Raw genomic sequence first — 18,619 nt, 5'->3', positions numbered from 1 at the left:
CATCTTCATAGGAAGAGCCTCTACATTCTCTCTCCGTTTGGTCAGACAAAGACAGTACGATATCTCATTTTTACTGTTGTGAAAGCGTCGAGAGGTACCAGTATCGTCGTGTTCAAAGTTTTGATGAATATCTTCTGGTGGAACCGTATTTAACTTTTTTATACACAACCACGGCTATACAAGAATTGATATTACTGTTTCAACAAATTAAGGATTTTTTTTTGTTTGTTCAGTTCGTATTAATTGTATCATTACCGAATCATATTTTATTGTAGTATATATATACTACATTGAATATATATATACATATATATATATATTACTTATATATATATATATATTACTTATATATATATTACTTATATATATACTTATATATATACTCATGCTACAGACATTACTGCATTACTGTTTTGGCTATTGAAGCCTCATCAGTGCAGCTCAGAGCTTAGACAAGGGACGCAAATCCCATTACCAATGATAGTTGACTTCCTGCCATGAAACAGCTAAGTTGCCTCACAGACTTTAAGAAAGTCAATGTGCTGACACCAGAGTGCTCAAATCACAAAAGTGATAAGCTTTGCACAAAGGCATATAGTGTTGCACCTCTCTCAGAGTGCTCAACCAAACCGAAGTGAGGGAGTGTCATTGTATACTCATGCTACATACAGTACTGTTTCAGCTTATGAAGCCTCATCAGTACAGCTCAGAGCTCATGCAAGGGACACAAATCCCATATGTAGCAGATATAAGCAGATATATATATATATATATATATATATATATATATATATATATATATATATATATATATATATATATATATATATATATATATATATATAACAGTACTGTCTGTAGCATGAGTATATGCTCCCTTACTTCGGTTAGGTTGAGCACTCTGTGAGAGGTGCGGCACTATTAGCCTTTGTGCGAAGCTCATCACTTTTGTGATTTGAGCACTCTGGTGCCAGCACATTGACTTTCTTAAAGTCTGCGAGGCAACTTAGTTGTTTCGTGGCAGGAAGTCAACTCTCATTGGTAATGGGATTTGTGTCCCTTGCCTAAACTCTGAGCTGCACTGATGAGGCTTCAATAGCTGAAACAGTACTGTCTGTAGCATGTATATATATATATATATATATACATATATATATATATATATATATATATATATATATATATATATATATATATATATATATATATATATATATATGCATACAATGTTTATACATAGTTGCGGAAAATTTAGAGCGCTTATATTTTAGTATTACTTTACTGTGGTAACTTATAATATAGTAGAACCCTAGTTGAAATTATATATATTTAGTCTTAGCTTTGGTCGTATATATACACATGCTAGGCAAATTTAGGTGTTGCACGGGTATTAAAAAAGCTAATAAACAGTGGCAGGTGATGCAGGTGCTTGGCGCATTGCCAATGGCTAGTTTGAGTAAATTAGTCCCTGTATTGCTAAACCTACTGATTTAGACCTACTTAAACTTTAGTGACCTTGTGCCGTAAAGCAGTGTCGCTATGCTGATTTTATGCCAGATATCAAATCATATCGCTTTATGACTCTATTGCATCTCGCGTAGCTCAATGGGATAGTTTATCCCTTGGTGAATGGGAGATACCACGATCAAACATTTTATGATATAGATTTTTATAGCTAGATACTAACCGCTCTAACTGGACAGACCAAATAACAGTCAACAAACTTTGAGGTTTATATAGATAAGTGTACATACATACAGTGGAACCTCGGTTCTCGAACACAATCTGCTCTAGAAGGTTGTTCAAAAACCGAGTTGTTTGAGATCCGAAACAAGTTTTCCCATTAGATTTAATGTATGTAAGTCTTAATCTGTTCCAAATCGATTTAATAACTTTGGTAAAGTATTTTTTCAACATTTAACACCATAAACTGTACTGTATACTGCATACCATAAATAAAAACTGGTAGATATAGATCGTGTTTAATTTTAATAAAAGATTTTTTATCTATAATGATGAAAAAAAAAAGTAAAATTTCTGTATGCTTTGCTCTTAAAACATCGAAAAAATTAAAAGTTATGATACAGTACCAAAAATCGCAGAAATTGATAATAAAACAGCAAAAAAAATGCAACAGATCAGTTACATCAAAAATTGTGTGAAAAAGAAAATAGAAACAGCAATGGTACGTTTACTTCAAATCTTTGTAAAAAAATCCTCCTACAAAACAATTTAGGGTAACTCGACTAGAGGAGTTGTGTCCCTAAAAAATCTCTTGAGTAGAGGCGGCGTCCTCTCAGATGGCTCCTTTTTGTAAAGAATTTATGACGCGAAACTTCTCTTTTTGTTTGAGAACTTTCCAAAAGTGGCTCATAACAACATCATTAACATATAAATAAGCTGTTTCCAGAGCTGCTCTGAACGTTTAATTCAAGTACGCATGCTCCGGTTTGGTTGAGAACCGAAATTATATTTGAGATCCAAGACGAACAAATCTCAAATTTTTTGGTTGGAAACTGAGTTGGTCGAGAATCAAAGCGTTCGAGCACCAAGGTTTTACTGTATACCTATGCATACGTACATATATACAGTAATGTCCGTATGCATCGATGTCGCTTTTACTGACAGAAAAGTCAGAAACACTTGTGGTAACCAATACATTTCCAAACATACAATGTAGTGTTTGCTACCACCAATAGGAGTGCACAGAATAATTTATAGTGCTAGTTATATCAAAAAAAAACTTAGATTTAATACCATATGTAACAGCATCATTAATATATTTATCAAATGTCTACCTTTTTCACAATCAAGTAAAATGACAAAAATTGATTTTGTTAAGTTTTGCAGCTTTTAATATGTTTTGAAAACAAAAGTCACTCTATCATCTGCAAATCTATCGTAACTTAGAAGTGACACTTGTTTAAATCTATCTTGATTGTGCAGTTACCAAAAAGATGAGACACTTTGTACTGTGTTTATTGATGAATTTAAGATGGTCTTAGAACGAAGAAAACAGACTGGTACAAAGAAATTTTAATTTCTTTCAATTTTTATGGCTCTGAGGCAGCTGTAGAAAATTTTGTAGTTAATACGTATAATATGCATAGCTGCAACAACAAGCAGTTAACAGTTTAAACGGGTTGAAATTTCCACTTGTAAGTATAAAATAAATCTTTTAGTATTAATAATACTCAAGTTGTCATGCAAGTGCCAATTATTATTGGTACTTTGCCAACAAACATTATGCTTTTTAGCTAAAGCTTTATACAAGCTAATATTATATAGTACTGTCTCATTATAGCTATTAATAATGCTTGTAGCTTTTTACAAAGCTTTTCTATGACCAAACATATAAATACTTAGGTTTTCTGTTATCAAATCAGTTGTCTCTGGAGTGTGCAATAAACCATTTCTCTAATTTAATACTCTATTTAATTGCTTCTGTGCAGAAACATAACACAAGTGAATATGCATTGACAGTACCTGCAGAAGGCTCAGAAGGTGCTGAAAGAATGAAACAATCTCGAGACCATTTGAAGGAGTTGCTCAATAAAAATGGAGAAAGGAAAAAGAGGAACACGCTCCCTCGAACCCCTTACACTGTAGAACTATATATTGCTGTTGACTACTACCTCTATTTGAAGTGAGTCTGATAGTTAAAGATTTTTATATGCAAGTTGGCCAGTTTGAGTAGGAAGTCAAGTTTTATGCAGGTATTAAAGATGCTCCAATCCTGATATCATCATCAGCTTTAATATACTTTTGAGTTAATTGTTGTAGTATCAGTGTGTGGTATGGGTAGGTATGAAATTTCTAGGTAACAAACTTGCTAATATGAAATCCACTTGTAGTGACTTGAGGAAGTATAACTGCAAAAAAATTCAACGTATTTCAATACTACAAAACATATAGCCTAGATATAAGTACTATACAAATACAAAAATTTAATAATTTTATAAAAAAAAGTTACCTCATTCTCTTTTGAGTTGTAAAGGCATCTGGGACTAAAGTTTGTACATATTTGGAAAGGCAACTGTTGGTTCTCTTTAACCTTGCCAAGACAGTCGAATGGCACAACCGTGTGTTAAGTAGCAATGATATGTACATTTAGTAAATAAATGTATAAATATACATGCATGACAAGCAAGGAGCACACATGCAGAAAGAGTATATATATATATATATTCGTATATATATATACTATATATATCAGGATTAGTTTGATATATATCGCTTGATATATATCATCAATATATATCTCCGATAGATATGATATTTTTGGGTCAAAAAAGATCGATATTTTTGAAAAATATCCATTTATCATTCCGTTTTTACCTTACAACTATTGCTAACAGTCTAAAAATGCTAAATAACACTTCATCCCAGTACTATCTCCCTAACCTGATTATCTCATATCCTGTTAAACTGCTAAACTAGACAAGAGTAGGACATTAGAACATGCTTGGACTATCATAGTGTGTATTTACTATTTGCACCATTTTGTTTGCACTTTGCATTCATGTCAGGATTTTCAATTCAATGATTGACAAACGTTTTCATATGCATAAATATTATTATTATTATACTAGGCTTACAAAAAATCAAGTTTTTGGTATTATACACTGCTGAATGGTCCCATGCAATCTATAAAACACATCATTCACAATGTAAAGACCATACCAGTTCAACCTAGCTTCAAATTTTTTTCAAAAATGTCATTTGTTTCAAAAATATCAAAAACATCAATAAATATCATCAATATCAAAATAATCAATAAATATCATGATATATATCAGTGATAAGATATTTTTAAAAATATCGGTATTTTTGCCAACTCTGATATATATAATATATATACACTATATGTATAATATATATACTACATATACACTGTATATACTACTAGCCTAATACCCGGCCTTGTGCAGGTGATAAAAAACAGTTTATAAACGCTGGCAGGTAATGTAGTTGCTATTGGCTAATTTGAGTAAGCTAATATTTTTAATTTAGTTGCTTCTCACTTGCCATCAACCTGGCACAATGCCAATGGCTAATTTTATTAAGCTAGTATCTGTAATTTAGTTGCTTGTCACTTGCCATTAGTCTGGCACATTGCCAAATGCTAATTTGAGTAAGCTAATATCGCTATTGCTAACTTAGTAATAGGAGCCATGAAAGCAAGCTTTAGTGACGTTGCGCTTAATGTTTAGTGTATATAGTGTATATATAGTATATATATAGTGTATATATAGTATATATATAGTGTATATATAGTATATATATAGTGTATATATAGTATATATAGTGTATATATATAGTGTATATATAGTATATATATATAGTGTATATATAGTATATATATATAGCGTATATATAGTATATATATAGTGTATATATAGTATATATATAGTGTATATATAGTATATATAGTGTATATATATAGTGTATATATAGTATATATATATAGTGTATATATAGTATATATATATAGCGTATATATAGTATATATATAGTGTATATATAGTATATATATAGTGTATATATAGTATATATAGTGTATATATAGTATATATATATAGTATATATATATAAATATATATATAGTATATATATAAATATATATATATAATTATATGTATCGTTGGTTATCATGGAATGTATAACATAATTATATATACTTTGATAACCCATATGTAATGTGTGTATATGTATATATGTAATGCTAAACTGAATTTCATATAACTTAATTATTTTTTAATCCATCAGTCAGTAATAGACATAAACTTTTGAAAACAACATAAAACGTAAATGAAACTTAATTACTGTCTACAACAAGCCATGCTAGCTGTAATACCTTGCTGAACTAAATATGTAAACTTTATATAGCTAGTTAGTTGTCCGCAATAATCTTCTAGGCTGAAGGAATCTGCAAAAAGATTAGACTGGGCAGGAGGTGTTGATGACTACATCTCCTTCATTATAGCACATCAGATTAATGAGGTCAGTTTAAAGCTTTTCATTTAAGCTGAGCAAAGTAGTCAGAAGTTCAAAAATTTCAAAATTAATATTGCTTTAAGTTTACAACAACAGAGTCATTAATAAAATGTATCGATATATTATTGTTATGAATTTATATTTTTTGTCATTTTTTATGTTGTTGTATGTAAACATCCTCTGACTGCACCCTGAACTGAAATTACTCTAGCTTTTATAACTGCTCTTAGATTTAATGAAACCTAAATTTTTTTTTAATTGTGGTTTTATAGTTTTTCTGCTAAGCTGCTTGAACAATCAGCTGACTCTGATTTCTATTGCAAAGCTGGCCAAGCCACTAATGAATAGATTTTCATGGATGCACTGCGAAGTATCAAGAAATTTTGGTAGCTGCAACAGTACCCGACATATCTGCATTGCCTTAGTGATGTCTTACGTTTGCCCTGCACATGGTACAAGATTATTCATCGAAAAAACAACCTCGAAATACTGTGATGCGGTGTGCACCAGGCTTAACTAACACTAGCCTGCATATCAATTTCTTGCTTCTGATTGGTGTTGATATAGCAATTTTTATTTTTATAGGTAGATATAAGATATCGAATGATTAACAACGGATCTTATTCTGAGTCTCATTGGTGGACAATCAGCACAAAACTGTCCTATCTCAATGTGGCCAAGGTAAGGTTATCTGTTTGTTTTATTTAGCCTTCAACTCTAGCTTTGTAGTCTTATGCAAAAACATGACACTATAATATTAGAGTCCTTTTGTTACTTTAGTGACAATTATAACCATTTAATAATAAAAAAATTTAAGTAATGCCATATAAGAATAAAAAAAGCAACAAATAATGAATCAAAGATTTAGTAGTCACAAGATAGCCGAGTTAAGGCAGAAAATTAACAAAAAAATTGAGCATTTTAGAAGGGAAGATAAGCTATTGTAAAAAAGCAAGCTTGATTTTTTGTAGGTATAGTACAGTAGCCTATAACGTAAATTTTAGATATCGTAAAGAAGTTATGTGAATTTTTTGCTTCATAATACATAAAAAAATTCCATATAACGTAAAGTGTGAAGTTGAAGCAAGTTCTCAAATTTGATTTGAATTTTAATCTATCTCGCCACACTTGCAAGAAAAAAAAAATGTGCTCATAGCTTTATATTTATTATATTTGCAAATTATGTGGTATCTTAGTTTGTCATGATGGATTTCAGATTTGTAAACAAAAAGAAAAAAAGTGTAGCTGCGCAATTTTTTATAAATTTTTAAAGGCTATCAGTTGGTGCAGGTGATACAGCATTGGTCTATCAATCTGAATGTCATGAGCTAGAGCAACATTGAAAGCTATGTTTTATCTTAACCTAGATTCCTAGACTAAGATAGACGACAAAGAGGTAGTACCGCTCCTTTTAAAGTAAAAATATTATTGTTTTGCTTTGTTGTTGGGGTATAAAGTACTTGTTACTAATATTACTTTGCAGAATGGACTCTGCTGTTTAAAATAAGCAAATAGTTGTAAATAAATGTAAACGATGTGTGTTCCCATCAACTTATTGTAAAATTACTGCAATTATGGTCTATAAAACCAATGAAGTTGATCAGAAAAGGAGAAAAGTTGTCAATTCAAACTAATACTGCAGTTACGGTATAGCTGACAAATTAAAAAGTTAAGTCTACTTTTGTCGCATGACCAAAGTGGTGAGTTTGGAAAGAACTTGAAATAGACTAACCAGTTTACATGTATTTTACTGTTCGTATAAAGTAAAATCCATATAATGTAAATGTGCCTAGATTGGATAATCTACAATATAGGAGCATCTACTGTATGTAGCTAGTCTAGGAATTTGTTGCTTCATTTCCATATGTACACCAATCTCTACACATTGTTCAATATTGACACTTATTATAGTGTATTTCATGATAAGTTATGGTAGCATACTATAAAGTTTGTTCTTTGATCTAAAATTATATCATTACATTACTGCCTGTTTACTATGTCTATATGGTTTACACATGTGTTGCCAAGTACTTTTTGTAAGCCTAGGCCAAAGCAGACAGTGATTTTGTGGTCAGCTGTAATTCTGACAAATTGAATTTTTCACCTAATGAATACTTTCAGAAATCTGACCGTCAAATCTTTCTAGTTGAAGTGTTCTACAGATGTTTTTAAAATCTATAGTTAACTTTTCAATTGAAGCTCAATGCGCATTTCTAAAGACAATTCTGAACTTCACTATTAAAATTATAAAATTACTTTTTTGTACGTAAGATATACAGATACTATTGCAAAATTAAAACAATCTTACATGCTTGGCAAGGAATGCAGCATTTAATACCTACATAAAACTAGTTGAATTGAAATATTTTAAGTTCTTAAAAATTATGACATTTAATAGATAAAACTAATAAAAGAACATAATAATTTTGTTTAAAGTTGTCAGTTTCATATTTTGATACCCTGACAGTTCCTTCAAATAACTTTTTTTGCTATTCTGCATACTGTTGTAGCATCAAACCTATTTGAAATAATGCACAGAAAGTGCAGAGTTTACTGACATAGGATATATTGCTTCCATGAAACAAAAATTACTTGAAATACTATAATAGTTTTTCAAAGTTAAGTATATCATTAGGTAAAGGAAAATGAAAGAGTAAAATAATCTACTGAATATATTAATCAATGGCTAATTTTTAGTTTGTTTAAATAAAGCTAAAAAAATATTGACTCTTAAGCAAGTATTTGATAAAAATATGAAGTTCAATAACATGTAAAGTTTATCAGCGTTTTACCCAGCAATGACCTGTAACATTACCTAAACTTGTGAAATCTAGTTGAGCAAAAAACTAAATTTAATATGTTTAAGAGGTTTTCTAAGATTTAAGATGTCCAACATTATGATATATGCATAGATGTTGTATATGTATATAACCATACTGCCAAACATGGTAATTAAAAACTATTGAATTGTCGAGAAGATTTTGTGATAATTTTAATCAGCAGAACCATTTTTGGAAAGTATTTTTAGCTGACAAAAATGTTTCGAAAATTTTGACTAAGGTGCAGTTTGAGCTTTTGAGTTTGTTAATGTTTGTATAGTTTCAGTAACCAATTAGAGCAAGTTGCGGTGTAGCTCGGGCAATGGGCTCATTTGCGGAGCACATTTTTTTCATACAAATTGGCAAAAAGTATATAACAGATTTTTAACTAGGGTAAGCCTGTGTGGCCACACTTGAACTTTTTACAGCTCAATTACTTTGCAGAGAAAAGAAAATAAAATAAATAAAATAGGTAAATCTCTCTCCTTCTCTGGCTCAGTGATGTCGTTCCATGAGCAGGACTTTAATAGTTGTCCTGAGTCAGTGTTCTCCTATTACGCTTTATGAAGTGTACAAGTACAAAACGCCCTTCACCATGCCTCTTAAACACACACTTGACCTCGAATTACAGTAATTGAAAATCGAAATTAATGAAAATCTGACTTTTGTAGATTTGAGTAAGTTTATCAGTCTCTATTTTACAAAATTTCAACTTGTGTTGGAGGTTTTATTACATCAGCATATTCCGCAAATATATCTAGGCTGCATTATCCCACGAGCAAACGAGCGGAGCGATGTGTGCGAGTTTTCCCACGAGCAAACGAGCGGAGCGATGTGTGCGAGTTTTTATGATAAATGCATGTGCACACAACTTGCGAAATTTATTCATCAACAATGAGACGAACCCTTGGCTAGAAATTTCATCAAGAAATTTAAGCATCGGAATGTAAAGTCGTTAAAGTATAATAACGATACAAAACACATTTAAACCTATTTAAATATGTTACCAAGTCTTTGTAAACCGTCGGTATTATCTTTAAACTTACCCATCTGATCGGATTATACACAAATAGACAGATTTATTTGAACGAAAATTGCCACAAAAAACTTGAAAAGCTCGGTTTAATAAAAGTTAAGACCAAAAATTGAAACGCCAATAAAGCCGTGCGACCGATTGTAGAACTATTTAGTAGTGCGTATTTCACGAGAAAACCGTGTTCATTTCACCAGTCTATGGTGCTGTTTACTTGTAATCGAATCTATTCGAAGGTTTTTGTAATAAACGTAGACCGTTTGAGGCGTAGACCGATTTACAGGTACGAAATTGTGGTACACCGTTTATCAGCCTATGTTTTTTGTCCAATCACCGAAGGTTTCATTATTTAAAACGTTAGCCAAAATTCTTTACAACTTACGTACCAGCTAGGGCCGAACTACAACGCCCGTTTATGACGATAACATTTTATTTATTTTGCTGCAGTTTAATACGCGTGAATGCTCCTACTGGCTTTCTGTTAAAGATCGCTTATCAAAACCATTCTACATTCAACGCAACCAACTTTCAAACTGTGTATAGTACACAGTTTACATACATTACAGTAAATTAGGCCTACAGCTTTATAACACTTTTATAACAGCTTTTATTTTGCTGCAGTTTGCAGAAATCTTCGAGACGCGTGAACGCTCATAGGTTTTCTATTATTGCTGTATTACTATATTAACAATATTGGTTATTTTAATAATATCAGTGCATTTTACTTATAATATTGGCCAACATTGCATTTCTCCTATTGCAAGGGAGAGATATAAACGTGTAATATTTTCCTTTCATTGTTGTTGTTTGTCATGACCAAACACTTTTTAAATAAATTTTCTAAAAACCTATATAAATACCACAGCTTCTCGATATTGCTACCTATGACGTTTTGAAATGTAAACAAAATTGTGTATTGGTTTTCTATTGTTACTATATTAATAAAATTGATTATTCTAAGAATATCAGTGCATTTTACTTCTAATATTGGCCAATATTGCATTTCTCCTATTGCAGGGGAAAATATAAACATCTTTTCCATTCATTATTGCTTATTGTTGTATATAATAACACCCACACCCAGTACATTACAGCTACCATTGCAGTTATCCTATTGCACTGCAGAGCCATTTGATTGCTAATATTGCATTTCTCAACCATCAGTACCCTTTATTTTTTTGCCAATATCTCTGGCCATCTCTTTGGTCGTGGGCTGTATGACAGTGGAATTTCTAGTATATATATACATGTTTGAATATATATATATATATATATATATATATATATATATATATATATATATATATATATATATATGTATATAATACTTTATTGGCAATACTTTCATTTCAAATAGAAACGTTTTTCAAATCATGCCATACAACATTAGTAAAACAACACACAACAAAGAAGGCCAACAGTTGACCACTAAAATCGAATAAATAGTTTGACAAATAGTGTTTAAAATGCCTTTCCGGCTAAAAGAACGAATATTAAGTGGAGGATTGTTAAAGCAGCTGGCAGTGATATTTGCAAAATAATTGGTAGTGGTTGTATGCAATTTGTTCATATCACGTAAGTTGATATGAGTTGAGAACCAGTAACTGTCATGTGAAAAATGAGGAAGCAAACCATGAAAAATCTTAAAACCTTCAACTGAAGTAAAAAAAAACATTTAACATAGGCAGAGTAAGAAGATGCAAAGATTCTGAAAGATTATTTGTTGGCATAATATAAGCCGGAATGTGATGTAAATTTGAAATTAGTTAAAACGCTCTCTTTTTGCAACAAAAATAAATCTTTTGCAACAAATCTCCTCTGTGACACATTGTAAAGAACAACTATAAAGATTACTATCAATTTGGTTACAGAAAAAACAGCACATTAAAAGTAACTGCACATACTTTGGTGCATGGAAGACATCATTGGAGCCTGACAATGGAAAAATGTTTCCGCGATTGAATGCTGCTGTTTTTCGACATATACGTGTTCAATAGGGGCATATAAATTATAGCAATTTTCAGTTGTAGGTTAGCTAGTTTTCAAATCCTATTTCATTTAAGACTTTCATTTATGTAACTTTAGAATGAAAGTGCATCTCCGTGGACCAGCCAGTCCAATGCTACCTCGTCAACACTAATTGATGGTGAAGAAGGCATTTACAGATGGACGCATTGGGTTAAAACTTCGATTTTACCGCCAGCTGACCACTTCATGCTCCTCACAGGGTAAGAGTTATTCTCAATATTTGAAATAGTATCAGCCCTGATACTTTATCCAAAGCCGCATTTACTGGTTAAAAAGTTGCACTGCACGGAAATCTAAACTAGATGTTCACATCACCTGTTCATATTCACAGCTAAGCGTGTGACCATTGCATTACTCAGCCACCTTACGTTATCAACCATAATTTTACACATATTTACCACATATGATGATCTTTCACGACGCTCTGGGCTGACAGTGTACTTGTTATGAATAATTACTGTTTTAGCGCTTAAGTTTAAAATGCACTTTAACTTGTAATCCAAAGGTTGAACTCTTATAATATCAACTTTGTTTCTTTCAGATATTTAATGGTAATGTTACTAGGTTATTACGGAATAAACCAACAACACCGTAAATCTATGCGGATTGTTCAGTTAAACATTTAAACAGTTGAACAGTTAAACAGTTAAATATTATAAAACTCAAGAAGCTCCTGGTGGAATATACAAATTTTTACTTTTCACTACTATTCAGGGGACAAAAGCTGCCAAAGGAATTTTGCAAAATAGAAGAGAGGCCTTTAGATGAAATTTAAACTTGCCAATGTCAAATGCAATCTAAAAATTTGATGACAAATTTGTCAGCTGAGTAGTTTAAAATAAGTACTACCCTTTGGCTGCCACCTAGTTGGCATTGCTTTTATAATAATTACTCTAGCTGAAAGTTTTGTTTTTATTTCGCGCGACTTGAAACAATTGTGTTGATCTGAAAATAATTTAGAACAAGTTAACTTTTTGCAGGCGTCATGATGACATTGATCTTATGGCATTCCGGGGCAGGGCTCGTATGTTAATTTGCTCCTATTTCAAAACAATTTCTCCCATATAATGTAACTAGCTACAAATTTATTCGTTCCCATTCATTGAAAAAATCATTTACAACAGAATACTACGATGGAGAACCTTGTTTTTAATTTTATTAATTCACCATCTACTCTTACAAAATAACAAAATACCTATTTAGTAGTTGTATCTAGTATAAAATATATCATTATCCTGTGCAGTACTGCACAGAGTTCTTATCTTCCGTACCGACAGTAGCTGCTAACGCAGTGTGAGAGAAACGTGGCCATAGCATGTGAGATAAGCTACACTTTTGTGACACTGATATACCATGAACTGCATACTTCACTTGAATAAAATCAGCTTTTTACCCACACATTTACATATTTGTTCTAATCTTACACTAAACTTAATTCTGATTTTGTCTTCCTTTCATTTTTTAATCTTTTCTTTCGTATTAGTATTTTTGCCTTGCATTTTTTTCACATTTTCTTTTAGCCAGCTTTTTTAAAACTTTTTTCAGATTGATCGGACAAAAAAGTTGAGCTATGCTGTTCCATTAAACAGCCTCTCGCATACTCGGCCAGTTAGCAGCAGCATTGATAACTGTCTCATATTTTTTTGTTTCAAATATGTCTCGTATCTCAAGATAAAACATGCTTAAAACTTTGCTCGTGTCGCAAATTTATATTTTGGGGCATTCGTATGTCGAGGTATGAATGTACATTGAAATCTCCGATATGATAGTATTGTTTTTATTGCATTATTGATAGTATTATTAAGGGCTTGTCAGTTGACATTTGTGTTTTTACCCACTACTAGTTCAGCCATTCTAGGTGAATATAGACAAAATAATTCTGTTTGCTGTACCTCTTCCCATATATTTTTAGTTATGGTTCAATTTTGTTACTTGTATCTTACCTCCTGAAGCTCTATTAGGGCTACCTCGGTCTCAGTTTTTCATACTCTGGTCTATTCCAGTGCCAAGTTCTGGTACTTCTTCACTTTCTCAGCTTTTTTTCTCTTATTTGATACTTACCAGAGGCATTATTAATTGATTGATGACCAGAAAGTGTGAAACCGACTTGTTCACCCTAACAATACATGATCTCTTTGCTTCGATAAATCTATCAGTGTGTACATTGATATCTCAAGAAATTGTGACTGAGTCATCTTTTAAAACTGTGTAATGCTCAGTTTCCCCTCATCTGACCAGATCTCAGCAAGTTATTGAAGAAAAATGGGTTTACTTTCATACTTATTGACGCGTTTTTTCTGTTCACTAACTGAGCATATATATTACCAGTGTACTGGTGATTGCAAAACACTATTATTATTACTATTATTATTATTACTTTAGTATTATATTATTTTCATTATTATTGTATTTTTATTATCTTAATATTATCATTATTACTATTATTGTTATTACTATTATTATTGCTACCCTTTTATTATTGTGTTTGAGTAACATAAGTCCAAGGCCGAATGTGTCAGGCTTTGCGACCAAAGTTTGTTAGCAATTGCTCCACTTCTTAATCAGCTGTAAGGAAGTACACATTTTCTATTCGTTTTTATGTTTATTATGATTTTTCTTTTCACCTAGTCCTTAGATTATTTGTTCTTTCTAGAACAGTGCCTCTCCTGCCATCTAAACTACCACACGAAGATTATCACTACTTGATACCTGATCGTCTGTAGCTGTTCTGTTAATTTTTCTTTGATGTTTGTGTTATTTGGCTAATGTTTTAAATTTAGATAGTATTTAGATATTTGTGTTCGGTTGACACATTTAACCAAGTTTATGCATTTTTGTTGGGGGATTCATATATTTTTCATCACTAAATTTGCAGGCTAAACCTTGTTAGGCACGAAAACATCTCTATTGCTGGTATTGCCTTCGTTGGAGGTATCTGCAGTGAAAATCCAACATCATTTTCTGAATTTTCTTCATCAGCCGTTTATGCACACGAGATTGGACACAAGTAAGTTTGCAAACTTGCACCAATGCTTGCAATAGTTTTACGTAAAAATGTTAAGATATTTACTCTTTGAAAAGCTACAGAAAGCTTGTGTATTTTCTAATTAGGTGATGTACTACCATATATCATATTCTCACACTAGAATTTTATGTAAAAAAGTTATTAAGTTTAACTCTTTTGGATTAACACTAAATAAGATTCGGTGAGTGATATCAAGGTCACTAGCCAACTCTTACCTGACTGCTATGTGTTGTTCCTAAATGCAAAGTAACACAAAAAGGGCCACAAATATGATGGTAGTTGAGTTCTACATACACAAAAAGAAACTTGCAGCTCGGTGATAATCACCTACATTCATCTTTTCTCTAGTTACAGAGTTAACATGTATCAGAGCTGTAAGAGGAATGACTGTTTTAAATGCGCCATCATACCAAAACATTTCATAAATCCTAAAATCAGCTAAATTAAGAGTTTAGTGAGCTATTTCTAACCAATTGTGATTATCACAAACGCAGAATTACATTTTATACGTTAACTTAAGGTGGAATAAACTCAATTAGCTCTGAAAGGGATTTTTTTATAGTACATGGAAATAGATTATACTATACTAACTGTTATCTGACTGTGAAAGTGACGTCTTAGAATTGCAAACTAACATTAAATAGTTTTTCAACTAAGTAAAAGAATGTCAATAATACCTTGAAGCAGCCGTATTTATCTTTAATACATTTCAATATGATTAACGTAATATTGGAAGGTTTTGACCTGTTGTCAGAGATGATTATTGTTGCTTTGAGTAGCCTGGGTGCCTACCATGATGGAAACAACAACGACTGTAGGGGAGAAGAGCAATATGTGATGTCAGGTGTACCACAATTACCAGATAACAGCACTGTTGGACATAAATGGATCTTTTCCTCATGCTCTGTTCGTTATTTTGATGCATTGATCAGGATCTTAAACAGGCAAGTAGAGCATAGTTTTTTTAATAAATAACCAGAGTTATAGTACCATCAAAAGTAAGAGAGACTTTAGCATAGTGAAAATCTGTCAGAAGAGTTGTAAAGGTAGAATTCAACATAGTATCCCACAAGAAGAATATCTTTTTGTGTGTAAAACAAGGGCTTGCGTGCGTGCGTGTGTGTGTGTGTAATTTTTTATTGGTATTGAGTAATCATCAAAAAATAAGGTTTTTTGTTCTATGTCAAGAAAAAGCAAAAGGGACAAGCCAGAATCTCGAATTATATAGCAAGACAAACAGGCGTGTTTTAGAAATCGGGAGGCAAATAGTATTGCGAAGGAGTTAAAATAACAAAATTTACCAAGTGAAACATTTGATGATGTATGGGGTATATTAGTGTCGCAAAGTAGAAAACGATAAAGGGGTCATAAGTGGTGACCGGATGTAGGAACATTGTATGTTCATACCTCATTTTTAAACTGTTTGCTAGATGAAGGATCGTAGAGTCCAAGCTGGAAAGGTGGTTTGTCTGATCACATTAACTTGAGAGATGAGAAACTTTAGATTTGAGATCTTAAAAGGTGAGAGCTATGTTAAAAAACATATGATATAATTGTGTGTTATAGTGACTTTTCAAACTGCTTGTTGGGTGCTGGAGTTTATATTCCTGAATGGGAAGATAGCTTGTCTGGACGCCTCAGACAAGCTATACCTTTGGATGCACAGTGCCAGTTAGCTCATGGAAAAGATATGTATTATGCGGTAAGAATTACTTAGTATTTAAATAGATTTTCAACCAAACACTTTTGCAGGGTTGCTTGTTCGCATTACATGTTTTGATGGTAAGCTTGTTGATGATGTCAGTGTTACAGCAATGCAGTTGATTTTAGCTTCAGCAATTGTAAAATGCTTTTTAAATCAACAAATTGTTATTTGTTTTAAGAAGACAGTTATGATTTAGTATTTTTTCAATCAGAATTTGGCATATCTATATATCTATCAATAAAACAGACTATAACATTAAATAAAATTCTTGACTACTATTAGTTTCATGCTTGGTAAGGGCATTCTTCAATCTAAAAGTAAGATTCAACTAAGAGCAATCTTGGTGGTTAAAAGATTCCAACACTAATTATTCCATCAACTGGAGAATACTGGAGCAGTCCATTCCGCTAGCCAATGGCTCTAAAAACTGAGCCTTGTGTCTTAAAGAAAAACTTTATATCGTAAATAGGCAACACCTAGTTTCATTGAACAGTAGTAATGTACTCATCAGCGACTGCAGACATGCTAGCAAATTTCTACCGTATATATATATATATATATATATATATATATATATATATATATATATTTGAAGATTGCTCTTACCAAGCATGAAACTAATAGTAATAAAGTGTTTTATCTAAAGTTATAGTCTGTTTTATTGATTTTAACTTGCTCTGATTTTATCATTGAGCCCTCTGCTCGGATCTTACGCTTTTACTCATGTATCTATATATTTATATATCTATCCATCTATAAATCTATGTATATATCAAAGTTTGTCTGTGTGTACTTCGGTATGCATTCCGATATGTCCAGCTGTAGTTATTAAAATATAGGTATTAAAAGCTCTCACACTACTGGATTTTAACTCACAAAGATCTCAACCACAAGCTTTAAACCGTACATTTACCCACCAAGCTGCACATGGTTCTTACAATTCTCTCACTCTTATCACACACTGTATACCCTTTTTTCAATTGCCCATGCTATATGACATATTAATTAAAACTCTGTAAACTTTATTAACTTTATAAAACAAGATCCTTTTTATCCTTGCCGTACTAGAGCTAATTTTTGTCTGCCAAACAGTATCAACAAACATTTATCTTGAAATTAAAATTTGATGATTGTATCTCAGTTCAGCATCATCCAATATGGTAAAAATGAGTTCGCAAGCAAATCAGTGATATAATTTTAGTTAAGTTTACTAAAATGCATACTAAAACTTCCTTCAAGTATGTTTTTATTAAGCTAAATTCATATAAGTTAGATTCAGCGTTTATATTACACGCCTGTTTTAAAGGTAAGAACTCTGCTCATAGTTCATTGTAATGTTACATTTTTTTGCAGATCATAACTAAAAACTACACTAAAGTTATTTTAGGTAACTATAGTTACTAAGGTTAGCATATGATTTTGTTACTAGTTTTTAATGATGATGATCTTGATGATTCTGACCAGGAAGCGATTGCATTAGATAATCGCTTTTCATTTCTGTACCAGTTTATACATCCATATGATATATTCGCCAAATGGTGCAAACACTGAAATGAACTAAAATCATATAATTGCATACCATATAATTTTTCATTGTAATTATAGCAAAACAGACTATATTTAGCCATTACTTCATAATGATTTCACATTTACATTTAAACACCTCTACAGTTTTATTTTTTCTCATAATTTATTTCAACAAAACGCCTATTTCATTATATGACATTTAAAAATTACAGTGGCTTGAAAAAGTTTCAAAACCTTTACAGTTGTTTTTTTCTCAATTCATTTAAACGGTACAAAAAAACACTTTACAGTGATATGAAGTTCAAAAGTTAGAATATTAAATGTTGCATGTGGAAAATTAAAATAAATTATGTGTCCAAAAACTTTTTTATTACTCAGGCAACGCCAGGAATTCAGCTAGTATATATATACACATATATTTATACATAACTACAGGTAGGCCTATATAATTACAACTAAGGTTTTTTATATTATAAGTTAATACA

The 18,619-nt window shown here is 31.5% G+C and overlaps 1 protein-coding gene across 1 annotated transcript in view; it reads left to right on the top strand.

The window, feature by feature from the left end:
• Positions 1-18,619, top strand: part of LOC137400958 (uncharacterized) — a 50,072-nt gene that overhangs the window by 12,340 nt on the left and 19,113 nt on the right. The window contains exons 6-11 of the mRNA XM_068087295.1: positions 3,484-3,646; positions 5,919-6,003; positions 6,583-6,678; positions 11,935-12,077; positions 14,753-14,884; positions 16,469-16,604. Of these exons, the coding sequence (XP_067943396.1) occupies positions 3,484-3,646; positions 5,919-6,003; positions 6,583-6,678; positions 11,935-12,077; positions 14,753-14,884; positions 16,469-16,604 (755 nt within the window). The remainder of the gene's footprint in view (positions 1-3,483; positions 3,647-5,918; positions 6,004-6,582; positions 6,679-11,934; positions 12,078-14,752; positions 14,885-16,468; positions 16,605-18,619) is intronic.

Source organism: Watersipora subatra, chromosome 7 (assembly GCF_963576615.1).
Source record: "Watersipora subatra chromosome 7, tzWatSuba1.1, whole genome shotgun sequence".
In the NCBI taxonomy this organism is placed as follows: Eukaryota; Metazoa; Bryozoa; class Gymnolaemata; order Cheilostomatida; family Watersiporidae; genus Watersipora; species Watersipora subatra.
Note: the sequence above shows the minus strand (reverse complement) of the source record. Positions and strands in the feature narration are given on the sequence as shown.